General features: G+C 39.0%; 2 protein-coding genes across 4 annotated transcripts in view; one reads left to right on the forward strand and one right to left on the reverse strand.

Moving 5' to 3' along the window:
• RLF (RLF zinc finger) overlaps nucleotides 1-14,192 on the reverse strand; it is a 91,725-nt gene extending 77,533 nt beyond the window's left edge. The window contains exon 1 of the mRNA XM_025419786.3: nucleotides 13,916-14,192. Coding sequence (XP_025275571.1) covers nucleotides 13,916-14,152 — 237 coding nt within the window. The 5' untranslated portion in view covers nucleotides 14,153-14,192. The remainder of the gene's footprint in view (nucleotides 1-13,915) is intronic.
• Nucleotides 14,193-14,296: 104 nt separating this feature from the next.
• The window catches only part of PPT1 (palmitoyl-protein thioesterase 1), a 71,035-nt gene continuing 65,919 nt past the window's right edge, over nucleotides 14,297-19,412 (forward strand). Inside the window, exon 1 of one of the 3 annotated variants that reach the window (XM_035699044.2) lies at nucleotides 14,297-14,560. Coding sequence is in view for 1 of the 3 variants with exons in the window: in XM_049094345.1 (XP_048950302.1) it covers nucleotides 16,390-16,495 (106 nt within the window). In the remaining 2 variants the exon portion in view is untranslated. Of the gene's footprint in view, nucleotides 14,561-16,374; nucleotides 16,496-19,412 lie in introns of those variants that run through there. The other 2 variants (XM_025419820.3, XM_049094345.1) reach the window with 2 other exon arrangements.

Genomic DNA, 19,412 nt, shown 5'->3' on the forward strand with positions numbered 1-19,412 from the left:
TTATAAGGCAGCCAGGGTGGGTGGCGGTTTAGTATTGCCTTTGGCCCAGGGCATGATCCTGAAGACCCAGGATCGAGTCCCACATCGGGCTCCCTGCATGGAGCCTGCTTCTCCCTCTGCATGTGTCTGTCTCTCTCTCTCTTTCTTTGGGTCTCTCATGAATTAAAAAAAAAAAAAAAAAAAAAAAAAAATCTAAAAAAAAATAAAACCTTTATATAGAATGATCAGTTAGTTGGGACAGGTCAAATTTAGGTATCTACCATATATGGATCCCAAAGAACATCTATATTGTTTCAATGTAAAAAAAAATTTACTGTAAATTACACTTCCAATCTACATAGTTCCATCACAGGCTCTCTGAATCTAAAACCATATTTGTAAATCCTCTATAAAGATCTAGGAAACTTTTTTCTCTTAATGGGCTGTACATACTGACAGGAAAATGGTGGAAAGCTGCTCTACATGACATACTTCTTTAAAACAGTATTCAGAATGGAGAGGAAATAAAGAAATGGACACACTGCATAGTATCTGATACCAAAAGCTATGCTAATGGCAATGTTATACTGTCCCACTTGATATTCACAACCACCTACTGGGGAGCTATTATCCCCAATTTTATAGACAAGAATAGAGATCCAAGGCAGAATGTAAGGTCCCAAGAATGCTAGAATGAAGATTTAGAGTAAAATCTCCTAACGTCAAATCTACTTCCTATTGGATATGTTATCCATTTCAAAAGACAATAAAACACAAGACTGACTGAATTTGATGGGGTATTCACATTTACTGCGAGAACTTTATGGGATAATTTGTTCTAGATTTAACATTTTCATTTAAATCCCTTAAACACTGAAATAAAGATTTCACTCTTAAGGAAAAAGTCAATTAAGGATAATAAACGTAACTAATGTAACAAATAACTTCAGTTCAAAATAGTAGAGTGGTTTCCACTGGGATGGGCATTTACCCTAGAGGGGTAAGTAATAACCCATTATAGGCAGAACTATAACATCAACACTTTTATTTAAATGATTTTCAAAAATTTCACTCACTTCTATATTTTTCTGTGATTGCTTATGACATAGGTACTGCATAAATAAAACATTTATTATTCATTTATTTCAATAAGGATACACAAGACAAATGTTTGGGGACTTAGAAAATAATCCTTAGCAAATGTTTTTCAATGTAATTATATAATTTTGAAGGAGAATCACACTTAAAGCCCCTAAAACAAACTGATCTGGCTCAAGGTCATACATCCATTCAGTAGCACCTTATTTGAAAACATATAAAAATAACAATATAAGAAGACGTTATCTAGGGTCTTTCCAGTTATGACTTAGTCTTCCTAAGGTCTAGTAGCCCTGATATGCAAAACATCATGAATGTTTGTTGGAATGGAGTACACTGACATTTCTCACAGCAACAATCAATCACGAATTTGTATCATATATTACAATGGCTTCAGGTTAGGCTGCAACTAACTATGCTTCTTGAGAACCTCAAAGCAGCATGCAGTCTTAGGATTAAATGATCATACTCCATGATCAGACACAATCGAGTTTTAATGACCTTCTAGTAATAACATTTTAAAATATAGGTATGTTAAAAATTAATTAATTAATAATAAAATATAGGTATGTTAAAGAAAAAGTAAAGACAAACCTCACAGGAAAAAAAAATCAAATATCTAATATGCATGAAAAAAACATGCAGGGATCCCTGGGTGGTGCAGCGGTATGGCGCCTGCCTTTGGCCCAGGGCGCGATCCTGGAGATCCAGGATCGAATCCCACGTCAGGCTCCCGGTGCATGGAGCCTGCTTCTCCCTCTGCCTGTGTCTCTGCCTCTCTCTCTCTCCGTGACTATCATAAATAAATAAATAAAAATTAAAAAAAAAAAAGAACTGCTAAAAAAAGAAAAGAAAAAAACATGCAAATGCTGTTAAAATGAAAATTAGTAAAAATGGTATAAGAGTAATCATTTGCCACTATCAGACTGGCCAATATTAAAAAGTTTAATAACATCAAGGTTAGCAAAAATATAGTCAAACAGAAACTCCCAGGGATGCCTGGGTGGCTTAGCGGTTAATTGCCTGCCTTCAGCCCAGGACGTGATCCCGTGGTCCCCAGACCGAGTCCTACATCAGGCTCCCTGCATGGAACCTGCTTCTCTGCTTGTGTCTCTACCACTCTCTATGTGTCTTTCATGAATAAATAAATAAAATCTTTAAAAAACAACCCAACAAACAAACAGGAACTCCCAAACACTACTGAAGGAAGTACATATTAAACTTTTTATAGGGGATCCCTGGGTGGCTCAGCGGTTTAGCGCCTGCCTTTGGCCCAGGGCGTGATCCTGGAGTCCCAGGAGAGAGTCCCACCTCGGGCTCCCAGCACGGAGCCTGCTTCTCTCCCTCCTCCTGTGTCTCTGCCCTCTCTCTCTCTCTCTCTCTCATAAATAAATAAATAAATAAATAAATAAATAAATAAATAAATAAATAAATAAAGATTTTTTGAAAACAAACAAACTTTTTATAGGCCAGTATCCAGCAAAATTTAAAATAAACATTCTCACGGGATCCCTGGGTGGCGCAGCGGTTTGGCGCCTGCCTTTGGCCCAGGGCGCGATCCTGGAGACCCGGGATCGAATCCCACATCGGGCTCCCGGTGCATGGAGCCTGCTTCTCCCTCTGCCTGTGTCTCTGCCTCTCTCTCTCTCTGTAACTATCATAAATAAAAAAAAAAAATAAAAAAAATTAAAAAAAATAAAATAAAATAAAATAAACATTCTCTTTAATACAGTAACTTCAATTCCAAGAATTTATGCTATAGGTATAAATAACCAGTTCTTAATGTTTAAGGACACTCACTACAACTTTACTTATGATAATGAAGACAACAGTAGTTTAATTATGGTACATGCTCAACATGTTTTCATATAGAAAACTGTTCTCAATAAATTAAAATCAAATTGCAGAATTGAGTTTTTACGAATATACAAAAGATTTACTTAACCCTTCTGGGGACTGACTGGAGGGACTGAGGGCAAAAGAGAGCTTTTACTTTTTTCGGTAAGCCTTCCTGTAACATTATACATATTGAGCACGGCTTTTACAACAAGTTAAAAATTTTCAGTTCAGTGTTGAAGGTTGTGCTACCTGCAGAATTTAAAATCAAACAACAAAAATAAAATAAAATAAAATAAATAAAATAAAATAAAATAAAATAAAACAATTTTCAATGAAATACTATGCAGTTATTTTTTCAAAGTAGTAAACATGTGTTTTCCACAAGAAAGATACCTTTGGTATATTAAGCTTTAATATATAAGTGACCCTATTTTTCTAAAAACATGTACATACATAGAAAAATTCTGTAAGTATACATTCCCAAACTGTTAACCTAAGAAAACCATTAACCTAAAAAAACACAGAACTGAAGTATAAGGGTATATGTGACAGTTTTCATCTTTTATTCTCTCTTCTTTTACATTGTTCTAATTTTTTAAATTAGAATGTATTCATGAATTGTTTGGACTATTAAAAATTCCAATATTTAAGCAATCGTGAGAAAGAAAAACAAAGCTGGAGATACTGTAATTCCAGATTTCAAGATATACTACAAAGCTGTAGTAATCAAAACAGTATGATGCTGGCACAATTATAGACATGTAGATGAATGGAACAGAATAAAGAGCCCAGAAATAAACCCACATTTACGTGGCCAAGTAATCTATGATGAAGGGGGGCAGGAATATGCAATAGGGAAAAGACAGTCTCTTTTTTTTTTTTTTTTAAAGATTGATTGATTGATTGATTGATGATAGTAAGAGAGAGGCAGAGACACAGGAGGAGGGAGAAGCAGGCTCCATGCTGGGAGCCTGACGCGGGACTCGATCCCAGGACTCCAGGATCGCGCCCTGGGCCAAAGGCAGGTGCTAAACTGCTGAGCCACCCAGGGATCCCCAGACAGTCTCTTCAATAAACGGTGCTGGGAAAACTGGACAGCTGTATATAAAAGAATGAAAACGGATCACTCTTCAACATTATACACAAAAATAAACTCAAAATGGATTAAGGACCTAAATATGAGGCCTGAAACCATAACAATCCTAGAAAAAAAACACAGGCGTTAATTTCTCTAACACCTGCCATACCAACATTTTTCTACATATATCTCTTGCGGCAAGGGAAATGAAAGCAAAAATCAACTACTGGTACTACATCCTTTTACACTGCAAAGGAAACAACAAAATAAAAAGACAACCTACTGAATGGGAGAAGATATTTGCAAATGATGATCTGATACGGGGTTAATATTCCAAATATATAAAGAACTTATACAACTCAACATCAAAAATACAAACGATGTAATTAAAAAATGGGTAGAGGACCTGAAGAGACATTTCTCCAAAGAAAACATACAGATGGTCAGACACATGAAAAATTGCTCAACAGCTCTAATCAAGGAAAACAAATCAAAATCACAAGGAGGTATCACCTTACATCTATTAGAATGGCTAAAATAAAAAAGACAAGAAATAACAAGTGTTGGTGAGGATGTGGAAAAACAGAAACACTTGTACACAGTGATAATGTAAATTGGCACAACCAATTTTTTCCATACTGTGGAAAACAGTATGGGGGCTCCTCAAACAGTAAAAATAGGGGAAAAAAAAAGTAAAAAGAGAAATACGTAACACCCAATAATTCCACTTCTGGGTATCTACCCAAAGAGAACAAAAACACAAACTCAAAAAGATAAATATACCCCTATGCTTATTGCAGCATTATTTACAATAACCAATATGTGGAAGCAACTTAAGTGTCCATTAACAGGGACACCTGGGTGGCTCAGCAGTTGAGTGTCTGCCTTTGGCTCAGAGTGTGATCCTGGCGTTCCGGGATCCAGTCCCACATTGGGCTCCCTGCATGGAGCCTGCTTCTCCCTCTGCCTGTGTCTCTGCTTCTCTCTGTGTGTCTCTCATGAATAAATAAATAAAATCTTAAAGATTTTATATAAAGAAGTGTCCATTAACAGACAAATGCATATCTATCCATATAATGGAATATTACACAGCTATAAAAAGAGATAAGCTCTTGCTATCTGCAACAACATGGTTGGACCTAGAAGGTACTATGCTAATAAGTGAAATAGAGACTGAGAAACACAAATACCATAGGATTTCACTCATATGTGGATTCTAAAAAACAAAACAAATAAAAAGCAGAATCAGATCCATAAATACAGAGAACAAGCAGGTGGCTGCCAGAGGGAAGGGGGATAGCATGATGGAAAAAAAGGGTGAGGGTGAGTAGAAGATACAGGCTTCCAGTTACAGAACGGTAAGTCACAAGAATAAAAGGCACTACACAGGGAATATAGTCAGTGACACTGTTATAGCTTATATGGTGACAGATGGTAGCTACAATTGTGGTGAGCATAGCATAGCATACAGAGAAACTGAATCACTACTTGTACATCTGAAACTAACGTAACATTTTGTGTCAACTATACTCAAATTTTTAAATTTTAAAATTTATGTAATACTTATATTATACACACATACTGTATACATATTTTTCCAAAAAATCACAGTTATACACCAAGCTATTAACAATGGGAATACATGGTGGTTTCACTTTCTGCATCTATACATCTTGTTGTAAGCTTTTAGAATGAGTACATATTAGGTAAGAGTCACAAAAATTTTTAAATGTATATATTTAGTTTTATTATTTTAAGATACCTTATGTATTTCAAGTACATATATTAAAAAAAGCAATTAAAGAAAATGAAACCAAAATTAAAAATACGCCTATTTTATACAACCATATATCAAAAAAATGCAATTTCCAAGCTAGGCCATTTAATCTATCATATCTGGTAATAATTCCTACATGTGTCCATATTAAAGAGGCATTATTGGTTGGCTAATGTGACACAGTCTATTTCCTTGGGAGTAAAAATACTATGTAATCAAATGTCAGCACAATAAGCTAATAGAGTTCCCCAAAAAGGAGAAGGCATTAAAAAAATATTAAAGAATTCAGACAGCCCAAAAGTGAGAAGAAATAGACAAATATTCGTAGTTCCCAAGCTAGCTATATTGCAAAAATACAGGTAAAACTAAGTGAATAACCTTGAACTCAAGATATGTCTGAAATAGAATTCAATCTCAATTTCCAAAAAAATCACAATACATTGAAATATTTTTCATATGGGACAGTAAGTATAATTCAAAACCTGCAAAAACTTTGGAGGGGAATTCTTTTCATAAAAAGCTCACAGTCATGTTTTAGGCTGAAACTGGGGAATCAAAATTCAGTAGTATGCAGACACAAAGCAATCCACTCTTCCCCAGTGATTCGCTTTACTAGAATGAAAAAAATAAATAAATAAAACAACCATGTGATTTGGGGGTGATATCAGGTTTAGAACATGGGGAAACGTTCTGGACCTGCTGTTTGGCAAATGTTGCACAACACTTAATGTCTCTCTAGGAGACTCACAATGCATCTCAAAGTATACAAGAAGACACATTTAAAAAAAATTTATCCCAACATTATCCCAATTTACAGGAGCATAGAATCCTTAGTTCAAGAAGTACTTACTAATACATATAACTCATGGAACAAAACAGTTTAGGAATGCTGATATAGGAAAAAGAGCATGGACTTAGGAGTCTGAAGACCGCCAGAGCTTGCTAGTTGTGTGACCCTGGGAAAGTTATTTAATTTCCCTGAGCCTCAGTTTTCTAGCTGTTAAATGAAAATAACACCATCTACCTGAGTGCTTGGCACATAAAAAAGGATTGATAAGTAAATATATAGTCCCTCTAATTTTCATATAACAGTTTATGTTGGCTTTAGTGAACAAAGAAAATTTTAGGAATCTGTATATTTTACACCATCTTGCTCAATCCCTTATCTATGTTCAAGTTTTCCAGTTTGATGTCAATCATATCCAAAATAAATGTTTCAATCTGGCTAAGCAAACCCTGTTATAAAAAAGAAAAATCTTTACTTTAAATATTGTGGAATATGGACAACCAAAGAAATTCTTAAAAAGCATAAATAAAATTAAGTTCTACTCTTTAGTAATCAAGATACAAAGAACAATAAGACCGGATGGATCCCTGCTGGGAAGCAGCATAAACTCGCTGACCAAAAAATGTCCCTATTTCTTAAGAAACACAGGTAAGAATTGCTACTCTCAAGGTCTAGTCTGTGATTTAAGGAAGGGAGGAGATAAAAGATCAACAAATATTGACTGAGTACCCATTAAGTGACAGGGACATATTTCTAGGCACTGGGTAAACAAAATAGTCAACACTCTCATGATACTTACATTACAGATGCAGAGAGAGACAAATAGATATATTTCTCATAGACATCAGATAATAGTCGGTGACTTAAAGAAATGGAAAGCAGTGTTAAGGAGATGGAAGATGAAGAAGCGTTGTTTTAAATAAAGACAGTCAAGGGAAGGCCTCCTGGAGAGGTAACAGGTGTTTAGAACTAAGTGAAAACCAAAACACACTTTAGTTTACCAATGCCTTTGTAGGCTTGAAATAAATGTTTTCTATTAGACTTATTAACATTGTTGGGAAGAGTGTGATCCATAGGTAGACACAGAAACTACAAATATAGGGCAGCCCGGGTGGCTCAGCGGTTTAGCACCGCCTTCAGCTCAGGGCCTGATCCTGGAGACCTGGGATCGAGTCCCCCACGTCAGGCTCCCTGCATGGAGCCTGCTTCTCCCTCTGCCTTTGTCTCTGCCTCTCTCTCTCTCATGAATAAATAAATAATATCTTTAAAAAAAAAAAAAAAAAAGAAACTACTAATATAAAAGAGACTGGCTGGTACCAACTAAATGACAGCATCCAAAGTTCCCATTGCTTCACAAGTCACATTTATAATCACATTTTGGTCGTATGTAGTGCAATGCTAGCTTTTGCCATTATAACTGCCTGTCATCTAGTTTCTATTTAGATATCTCCCAAGAGAAGGAAGCACAAAAAAGAAAAAATAAAGTATTAAAAATCCTTTAAAATAAAGAATTCAAAAAAAAAATAAAATAAAATAAAGAATTCAAGAGCTCAAGAGGTTTCATGGCCACCAATCTCAAGGAGTCAGGAAGACCGATCCTCTCCATCTCAACATCTTCAAACTACTGTCTTGTTTTTTTTTTTTTAAGATTTTATTTATTTATTCCTCAGAGACAAAGAGGCAGAGAAATAAGCAAAGGGAGAAGTTGGCTCTCCTCAGGGAGCCCGATGCAGGAGTCGATCCCCGGACCTGAGGATCACATCCTGAGCCGAAGGCAGATACTCAATCGCTGAGACATCCAGGCATCCCCAAACTGTTGTCTTATTAGGCTGCTAACTCTTCCTCAATAATATAATGCCTCCAATTTTCTCCCTTCAACAACCATTACTCCTCATTTCACACATGTAAATCTGTACAATATTATATTAATTTAGGCTAAGTTGACATGTTATGTCTTTAAAAAATTAGCAGTGTCCTATCCTATTCCTTTACAGTTATTTCTTATGATAAAGTTGCTTTTTAATATATCAGATTTTACAACAAGTGTTCCTTTTGAAGTACTCACCTCTTGAGTGTATCATGAAGTTCTACAATATAATTCATTCAACAAATTAGTTTTGTTTGCCAGGCATTATATTAATTGCTAGGTACCAAGCATACAAAAAAGACTAAACAAGACCCCTGCTCATGTTGGTTTACTAGTCAATACAAGAGACAAACATAGAAACAACTCTTCAAGTACCACACTTATGTAAAAGATGCTACTAGAGGACGTTAAGTGAAAGAATCACCTCATTCTGTCTGCTAAGATCAGAAAACACTTCTGAAAGACTTTAATATGTGAACCTGGTCTTAAAGGTCTTAAAGGCAGATGGAGAAGGAAGGACCCTGAGGTTAATCAGGCAAACTGAGATGGATACTGTAATGAAGGTAGACCCACACACACTCACCTATCAAAAAAGAAGCTGGAAAGCTGGGAGCTAGGAGCTGGGAAAAGGGGAGGCAGTATCCAGATTCTAAGAGGCTTTGTCTGCCAGGCTAGGCTAATAAGTCTGAATTTTATCTTGTCTTTGGGGTAAGAAATCATTTAAGAATTTTAAGAAATAAAATGACTAATGAGATTATATTTATAATTTAGAATACCAAAATGGACTGTAGATAAATCCAGTCAGAGAGCAAGAGATTAGTGAAGACATTGCTGCAATAGGACATTATGAAGCCTGAACTAAAACAGTGACAGCAAGAAAAACAAGAATTAAAAGCACAGGTATGTACAAAGTGTCAAAAGAATACAAACATTTAAGAGGAAATCTATCTAGTGAATTCAGAGAAGGCTTCACAGGGGAGGCGGTGTTTCCAGTGGGCCCTAGACAAGGAATTTGCCATAGAGAAATTGAGAGGGGAGCCTAGGTGACTCAGTCAGTTGAGTGTCTGCCTTCAGCTCAGGTCAGGTCGTGACCCCAAGATCCTGGGATTGAACCCTTGCATCAGGCTCTGCTCAGCAGGGAGTCTGCTTCTCCCTCTCACTCTGTGCTTGTGTGCACCGGCATGCTCCCTCGCTTGCTCTTTCTCACATATATACATGCATACATACGTACATACATAAATGAAAATGAGAGAAAAAGGGAAAAGAAAGGGAAGATAATGCTTAATGACCTGAGATCTTGTAAAAGTAGGAATTCTATCCTTCTGGAGATCAATCATTTGGTAAATATTTACTGATAGCTTAATATGCTTAATATTTACTGATAAGTAATATCAGTATTAATATTTACTTAATATTTAGTGATATTAATAGCTTAATATTTACTGATAGCTTAATATGTGTCTTGGATCTTGAAGAATTAAGTGAAAATTACAATCACCTTACCCAAAATAATGCGCTTGGAAATGTACAGGCAAAATTTTAATCACAGGGGTAACTGAGATCACATTTGGTTCAAGAACTCCAAGTATAGTACTCCTAAATAAGAGTAGGATTATGCGACAGAATTGGCTAAGGTAGGAGCTGATAAGTAAACTAGGGGTAAGGTGGTGAAGACTTTTTATTCTAAGGCTAAGAAATCTGAGTAACTCAGACAATTCTGGGAACACTTTTTTTTACAGATTATTTAGTCCATACAATAATACATTCACATGGAAATAGTAAGTACTATTAGTATTCCATTTGCCAATGAGAAAACTAAGGGTTAAAGGAAAGTACATTCCAAAGTTATATTTCTAGTTTAAATGATGAAGCCAGTATGCCCATCTGCTTAGATCCTTTGTATTCAATCACTAATCTAGGAGAAACTTAAATATATGCCATAATTACTTATTTTACCATTGAAAAATCTAAAGGCACTATTAGTCTAGAACCTAAAAGTGTTTCATATAAACAAGGTTTACTCATAAAACTACTTTGTCTGGTATTCTCAAAGTATAATCATTACCCAATAATTTAAAGTTTGTTAATGTTACTTTAAAAGCCTTCAAAAAAAATAAAAATAAAAATAAAATAAAAGCCTTCAAAATTTGTATTGCAAAGAAAACTTGAAGTTGTAAAACTTCAGAAATCATGATTCCCAAAATATAGCAAAAACTTGAGAGGATACCATCAATTTTTCAACAAAACAAAGAAGAAATGTCTTCTGGAGTTAATCTTATCCACACGGTTTGGAAGACAATGTTTTCAAAAGAGGAACTGAGGGAAAGGAGGGAAAAGCCACATCCCATAGTCACTGAATACTGAATACAAATGTTCACTGAATACAAGTTGATCTAAGTATCATTTTCTTAGTAACTATTACTTCTGAAGTTTCATTTTTATCATCTTCACAAACTTCTCAAAATTGAAAACATGCCCAGAATGAGACAAGCTTCTCTATCCTTTCATATGTTAGTTTATTTCTTGACTTGGTGCAATTCCAAAGATAGAGCCATACTGCAAGAGCTGGAGAGAATATGGTCCCAGCCTGTCTACTTGGTATAATCTAAGTCTCTAGAACAACACTTCTTAACTAAATACCTGATGGGGCGCCTGGGTGGCTCAGTTGGTTGAGCATCTGCCTTTGGCTCAGGGCATGATCCTTGGGTTCTGGGATGGAGCCCCAAGTCAGGCAACCTGCTCAGCAGGGAGTCTGTTTATCACTCTCTCTTTCCCCCTCCACCTTCTTGTGCTCACACTCCCTCTCTCTTTCAAATAAATAAACAAAATCTAAAAACAAAAAAACTAAATACCTGATAAAAACACTTCTGTGGCAGTTCAATATCCCAGAGAGCACAAGTCAGGTTACCTATCTTTACATATTAAGTGTTCCTAGAGGGCATGCTCCATCACCAGCGCTTAGTGCAATGTCAGACATACAGTGAGTGGATGAATAAATCTTATTCTGTCTTTCAAATGTGAAACCAAGAGCTATTCAACCAAATTTGAATGGCGAAATTGTTCCTCCTTCATCATAAAACTAGGAATTTTTTTCTGTATTTGGTGAACAGGATACCCTGATTTTATCTGGGCTACTGGAAAAAAAGTGACAAAAATACTGTGAAGAATTGTATATAAACTTTCTATTCTACTGTTTATATAAAGCATTATAAGGAAATAAAAGCCAGAAAACAAAATAAATTCTACAAGCACAATTTACCCAAGGGTATTAGCTAATAAGTAGTAGAGTCACAACTGGGGCAACTCGTTCCCAATCCAATGTGCTTCCTATTATAACATATTGTCATCACAGGAACATCTTATTTCATTTACTAGTCAAAAAAAATATTTTTGAAAAAAATTTAGGCTAAAAGAAAATCTCATAGAAAAGACAAATTACAAAAAGTACTTTCTTTTTTAAATTCTTCTTTGTCCTTACATTTCTAGGTGTCACCAAGACTCAAGACATTAAAACATTCAGTTAAAATGAGATGAGAAGTGCAAGCACTAGGCATAAAGAAAAAATATATATATGGTACCTTCTAAGAAGCTTCAATTTAACTAGTTACATCCATTCTTTTAGCTAAGATGAAAACACAAGCTTAGAAGGCTTCCACCAAACCCACATTTCTTCTCCTGTCCTCCTCCTCACTCCTCCTCCTTGTCCAATTAGCTCCCCATTCTCCCAAAGCTTGAATCCTTCTCATAATCTCTACCTTTGGCACTGAAATGCTCCCCTCCCCTCCCCCAACATTCCCATGACTCATTTTTAAGCTTTCAGCCATAGGGCCTTGCTAGACCACCCTATCTAAAGTAGCCTCTCCTAGTTACTTCTAGGTACAATCCACAGTTAAAGTTTTAATTTATTTTTACTAGTAATTGTTCCCATTAGGATGTCCCATGATGGCTTTCCCCTCCCCAATGTCTCTACAACACCTCCATCTCAGTCATTACCAAAACTGTTTTTGGAGATACTGTTATGTCTACCATGTCCTCCAAACTGTAAGCTCATCACAGGTAAGGGCTGTCTTATTTCCTCAGCACTTGGTAAAGTGCCTGGCACCATCCAATGCAGTCAATAGAAGTTTGTAGAATAAACGTGTGCATAAGTACAAATGTTCGTTAAGAGCCAAGAAGCAAAGGATAATTACACCTCAGCGCTTCCTAGTAGGGAAATGCTGCGGGGTGTACACACAAAAACTGTAATAATACAAGTGTAGAAAAGATTAGCACGGACAAAATTCCATTTGAAGAGATGAGGTGTCTTTGGCTCAGCAGGGAGAGGAAGAAAAGCAATCAAGCAGGTCTACTTTTTTATTTTCCACTGGACCAACAGAGCAAATTGTCCCCTAAAATTACAACTTTGGAACACTGCAATTTATTCGGCACACTCAACTACTCATCAAGAGTCCGAGTACCAACATACTACTATTATTTTGCATTCTCTAAGATACACCAGGTGAGGAGCAAAGGGTTGGCCCTGAAACCTGATAGAACGAACAGCCTAAGTATAAGCAATAATGGCATATCTTTAAATTCAGAGAGAGAGAAAAAAATCTCGAGGTAACCATGGAGACTAAACTAAACATACCAATAAATATGTAATCACAGGTTAGGACCCACCGTAGCATGGAAATGGTGACACCACTGCCAAGAGGGACCACTGAGACCACACTCCACATCTCCCTCAATCCTCTTCTACTCAAAGACCGTTAATAGCCACTACAAGGCTCGCTAGCCTCATTCCTGGTAGCACAATCCTCAGAGGAATACAGAAGAGGCGAAAAGAACAGCTTAACAGTCTCCCCCCCGCCCTCGAAAAAAAAAATAAAATAAGAAAAAAGACAAAACCAAACGACCAATGGGCTCCACAATCCCTAGTGAGAAGCCCTAGACGCCTTTCAAAGCCAACTGTCAGACCTTTTAGGGGCCCAGATGACGTTGACTCCAAAGAGAAGTCTCTGGCCCCAACGCATATCTCCGGATTTTTTCAGGAAAACCCAGGTTTTCCAGTTTGGAGATCTGCACTCAAAAAAAAAAAAAGAAAGAAAAAAAAAAAAGAAAGAAAGAAAGAAAAGAAAAAGAAAAAAAAAAAAAAAAGGCTCTCCCAGCAGGAACGAGCAATCAATCTCTCAGGAGGCAATGGCGATCCAGCCACCCGGCAGGGGGACAGGCAACGGCGACAGGGCACGGCCCTTCCCGGGAGCCGCCGGCGCCCTCCAGGCTCTCAGTCTGGCCCAGCGCAACCCGCCCAGGCGGTGGCCAAAGTCGGGCAGTGGAGAAGGGGGGCCAGCGGTCGAGCTTCCCGAGCTGGGCCTGCCCGGCCCCGGGGGCGCGGCGAGACACGGAGGTGGCGCCTTTCAGTCCGGCCCCGGCTGCGGCAACGGATCCGGGGCCTCTCCCCCTGGCCTCCCCGCCCCGCCGCCCTCAGCCCCCCAGTCAGCCCCTCACCTGGCAGAAGCTCCGGCAGTAGTTCAAAGATGAGACCTCCGACACCTCCTGCTCCCTCAGCTCTGTCTCCAGCTGCCACAGACACGGTCGCAGTCCGGGGGCTCCCGGCGCCGGAGAAGCAGGGCGATGACCCCGAGCCATGGACTCAGTCTCGGGTCCGTCTCCGGCTCCCGTTCCCGCCGGAGCCTCAGCCCCGGCCCCGGCGGCGACGGCGGCGTCTCCCTTTCCGTCCGCCATCTTCCCACGGCCCAGCAGCGCGTAGGCAACCAAGCCACGTGATTCAGCCCTGGCCCCGCCCCCGGCCGACCGCACGTGGTGACGCAGTCCTTGGCGACGCGGGCGCCGGCCCGATTGCGTCGCTGAGACTCAGGGCGCTCCTCCTCTCGGCGGCCTTCCCGACGGCCGCCCTGGCAACAGCCTGGAGGTTACCTGCCCCTGCGCTCCTACGTGCCTCAGCCTCCCGGACTCTGGAGTCGCGGAGGCACCGGGCCTGACGTACCTGTAGACAAAACCTAGGTATGAGGGGGCTGACGCTTGAGCTGCGGTCGGAAGCGCGACAGGAACGCATCCCCCAGTAGAAAGAACAGAAGCACAGGTTGGGAAGCGGAAATGAAGACCTGCTCCGTGGAAAGGTGCTTTATAACGGTGGGCATTACGAATCGGTAGGGCAAGGATGAACTCTTCAAGAAGTGGTGCTGAAATTTTTTTTCTCCCGATAGGAAACAAATAAAAATTAGATTTCTACTTTAAACCATATCCCAAGATAAATCCCAGATGGATGAAAGGCCTCGAAATATTTTTTTTTTTCGGGGAAGATATCTTTCTGGTACTAGGATAAGGAAGAATTTCTTAAATAGGATCCAGAAAGCACAAACCATGTGGGAAAATACTGTTAGATTTGACTGCACCAAAATGTGTTGATTCTCTACCAAGATATATTTAAAAAGGTGCAACACAAAGACCAGCCAAAAACTAGATGGTATTCAGATAAACAAAACCATCAAAAGATATGTTTCCGAACACATTCCGAACCAAAATCGAAAGGATAAAAGCGTTCAATACAGTAGAAAAGTAAATAAAGGATATGCAGAGCTAGCTCACCAAAAAGAAACAAAATCACCAACAACAACCAACTCCACAAAAAAACACGAACGGCCAATAAACCCATGAAAAGATGTTTAGCTTCGCTGTAACTATCAAAGTACAAATTAAAACAATGGGGCACCTGGCTGGCTTAGTCAGAAAAGCATGTGGTGCTTGATCTAGGGGGTGGCCAGTTCCAGCCCCATGTTGGGTGTAGAAATTAAATAAGTAAACTTGAGATATATGTAGATATAATTTCATACTCATTCGATTGGCAGAAGTTTTAAATTAGTGCCATGTTTTAGGATTTAGGAATATGGAATTTATATATTGCCGGTGGAGGCGTTTATTGGTACATCACCTAGAAGAATGTATAATATTTAATAAAATTGAAGATACTCATGTCCTGTGACTCAGCAATTCCTAATAATAAGAGTTGATATTTGTTGAAATTTGATATGTGTCAGGCACTTTTTAAGGTTCCTTGCATATTTCAACTCATTTAACCCTACTAACAGTACTATGGAAAGCTACTGTTATTACTTACATTTTATAATTCAGGAAACAGACACAGAGAATTTAAATAACTTGACCAAAGTAACAGAACTAATAAATTATGGTGCCCAGAATTCAATCCCAACTAGTCTACTCCAAAATCTGACCTCTTTTTTTTTTTTTTTTTTTTTTTTTATAGATTGGGGCAGGGTCAGAGGAAGAGAGAGAATCTCTCTGGCGCTAAGCCAGACTAGATTGATCTCACAACCATGAGATCATGACCTGAACTGAAATCAAGAGTCTAACATTAAACCGACTAAGTCACCCAGACACCCCCAAAATCTGACCCCTTGGGTATCACTGGGTGGCTCAGTAGTTTAGCTCCTGACTTCGGCTAGGGTGTGATCCTGGAGTCCCGGAATCGAGTCCCGCATCGGACTCCCTGCATGCAGCCTGCTTCTCCCTCTACTTGTGTCTCTGCCTCTGTCTCCATGAATAAATAAATAAAATCTTAAAAAAAAAAAGTATCTGACCTCTTAACCACTATGTTGCTGATGTTCATTGCAATACTATTATAAGGATAAAATATCAGAAACAGCCTAAATGTTCAAAAGTGGAGAGATGGATAAATAAATTATGGTATATTCACACACGGAAGTATATAGCCAGTAAATGAATGAATGAAAATTTCAGATATTAGCATAGTGAACATTGATAAGCATAGTGAACATCAACATTGATTGATTAGCACCTATTTTGTGCTGAGCATTTTCCCAGGTAATAGAGATTAAGAGAACAATGGTATTTTATTATTTTTAAGATGTATTTATTTATTTATTTATGATAGAGAGACAGAGATAGAGGCAGAGACACAGGGGGAGGGAGAAGCAGGCTCCATGCCGGGAGCCCGACGTGGGACTCGATCCCGGGACTCCAGGATCGGGGCCTGGGCCAAAGGCAGGCGCCAAACTGCTGAGCCACCAGGGATCCCCGAGAACTACGGTATTTTAATGGACAAATGTGACTAGATATTAATGTGTTAGATCTAAGTAGTGGACACATGATTTTCTATAATATTCTCTGTACTTTTTTTGTATCTTTAGAATATAAATAATTAGGTTTTTAAAAAGGCAGGATTGAGTAGGGTGGGGAGAAGGTCAATGTATCTGTAATGTAATGAGAGACAGGGAAGGTGGTAGAGATGAGGTTGGAGGAGAAAGGGACAAGATAATATAGGATTTTATAGTTCAAGGTAGGCAGTGGGGATTTTAGGGGTGATAGGATAGGTAGGGGTGCCTCAGTGGCTCAGTCAGTTAAGCATCTGACTCTAGATTTTGGTTCAGGTCATGATCTCAGGTTGTGAGATCTAGCGTCACCTCTGGCCCCACGCTCAGCAGGAAATCTACTGGAGGTTCTCTCCCTCGCCCTCTGCCCTACCCCCAACTCATGCTCTCTTTCTCTCAAATAAGTAAATCTTTTAAAATGTGACAGGTAACCCCTGGAAAGTGTTAAGTGGTCGTATGATATCATCTGATTTACACTCTTGCTACCACCACACGCAGGATTAGGTGGTAGGAGGCAAGAATGAAGCTATTGTAGCAGTCCCAATAGTAAATAGATTAAGGATATATTTTGGGGGCAGAACCAACAGGCTGGTGCACTGGTTATGAGGAGTGAGGGAAAGAGAGGAATCTGAAATCACTGCATGGCTTTTGGGCTGAATGGTTGGCAATGATGCTTACTGAGGAAAATGAAGACTTAGGAAAGAACAGATTGGGAAGAAGGGGAGAGAGAACCAAGAGTTCTGCTTGGGACAGGTTAATTTTAATTTTCCTATGAGACATCCAAATGGATGCACTTGGAAGTATGTCTTTGGAACTTCAGGGAGGGCAGGGCTCTAGATGCAGAGCCATCAGTTGTGATATCCCTGCTATAAGACAACAACAAGGGAGAAAAACCACAACACTTCTTTGACTCCCCACATCCTCCTCTAGTTTCCGCCCCGTTTCTCTGCTCTTTCTTATAGAAAAACTCCTATAAGAGCTGGCCAAACCCTCTGTTTGCACTTTCTTCTCATTCTGTCTTGAACACTTTTCAGCCAGGCATTCATCCTCGCTTCTAACTGAAACTGCTTTTTTTTTTTTAATGTTGCCAGTAATTTCCACTTTTGTTGTATCAAATGTCAAATTATCAGTCCTTTATCTAGTCCCTTGACAGTGTTCTAGCTTGTGGATCATTCCTCAACATTGGATATCACTTGGCTTCCAAGTCTCCATACTCTCCTGGTGTTTCTTCTTGGTTTCTTTTCTTGCTCTCCCTTCTTTTTCTGACCTCCAAACGTCTCAAGCACAGCCCTTCAACCTTTCTTTTTTTAAGATTTTATTTATTTATTTGTGAGAGAGAGAGAGAGAACATGAGCAGGGAGAAGAGCAGAGGGACAGGGACAAGCAGACTCCATGCTGAGCACAGAGCTCAACTCGGGGCTTGATCCCACAACCCTGAGATCATGATCTGAGCTGAAATTGAGTCGCACACTAACTGACTGAGCCCCCCAGGTGCCCCAACCTCTTTTCTATCTACACTTACTGCTATACTCACCCAGTTCTAATACCATTTATGTACTTATGCCCATTAATCCCATTAATACAATGCGAAGATACCCTGTCCTCGCAAAAATCTATCTCTGCACACACACACACACACACACACACACACACACTCTATAGCTATATTAAATAACACAAGTTTCTTTCAAGATCTAGCACTCACCACAAAGAACAACCCTAAATATTTGCTTTTGTAACTACCACTATTCAAGCTCAGGAACCTCTTTCCCATATCTTTTGCTCTATGTCCTCCTTCACTAAAAGGCACCAAAAGAATTGAAAGCAAGGACTTGAGCAGATATTTGTATACCCATGTTTACAACAGTATTATTTAGGGATGCCTGGGTGGCTCAGCAGTTGAGTGTCTGCCTTTGGCTCAGGGCCTGATCCTGGAGTCCTGGGATCGAGTCCCACATCGGGCTCCCTGCATGGTGCCTGCTTCTCCCTCTGCCTATGTCTTTGCCTCTCTCTTTCTGTGTCTTTCATGAATAAATAAATAAAATCTTTTTAAAAACAGTATTATTTATAATCACCAAAAGGTGGAAGCAACCCAAGCATTCGTTGAGAGATGAATGGATCAGCAAAATGTGGCATATACATATAATGGAAGATTGCCTTAAAAAGGAAAGAAATTAGGACACATGCTACACAATAGATGAATCTCGAATACATTATACTAAGTGAAATATGTAAATCACAGAGACAACTACACTGTGCTACTACCTGTGTGAGGTACCTAAAGGATTTAAAATCAGAGACAAAAAGAACAGTGGTTGCAAGGGGCTGGGGGAAATAACAATAGGGAGTTGGTATTTAATAGGTACTGAGTTTCAATTTAGGAAGATAAAAAAGCTCTGGAGATGGATGGTGGTGATGGTGGCACAACAATGTAAGTATACTTTTCTTTTTAAGATTTATTTATTTATTCATGAGAGACAGAGACATAGGCAGAGGGAGAAGCAGGCTCCCCATCAAGGAGCTCAATGTGGAACTCGATCCCAGGCCCCCAGAACCACACCTGAGCTGAAGACAGATGCTCAACCCCTGAGCCACCGAGGCATCCCCAATGTGAGTATACTTAATGCCACAGAACCATATATTTAAAATGATTGAATGGTGGGTGCCTGGGTGATATAGTCCATTAAGCATCTGACTCTTGGTTTCTCTCAGGTCCTGAGATCAGGGTCATGAGATCAAGCCCTGCATCCGGCTCAGTGCTCAGTGTGGAGTTGGGTTGGGTTTCTCTCTCCCTCTGCCCCTCCCCCCATCAAATAAAGAAATAGATCTTTAAAAAAAAAAATGGTTAAATAGGG

Source organism: Canis lupus, chromosome 15, assembly GCF_003254725.2.
Source record: "Canis lupus dingo isolate Sandy chromosome 15, ASM325472v2, whole genome shotgun sequence".
NCBI classification, from domain to species: domain Eukaryota; kingdom Metazoa; phylum Chordata; class Mammalia; order Carnivora; family Canidae; genus Canis; species Canis lupus.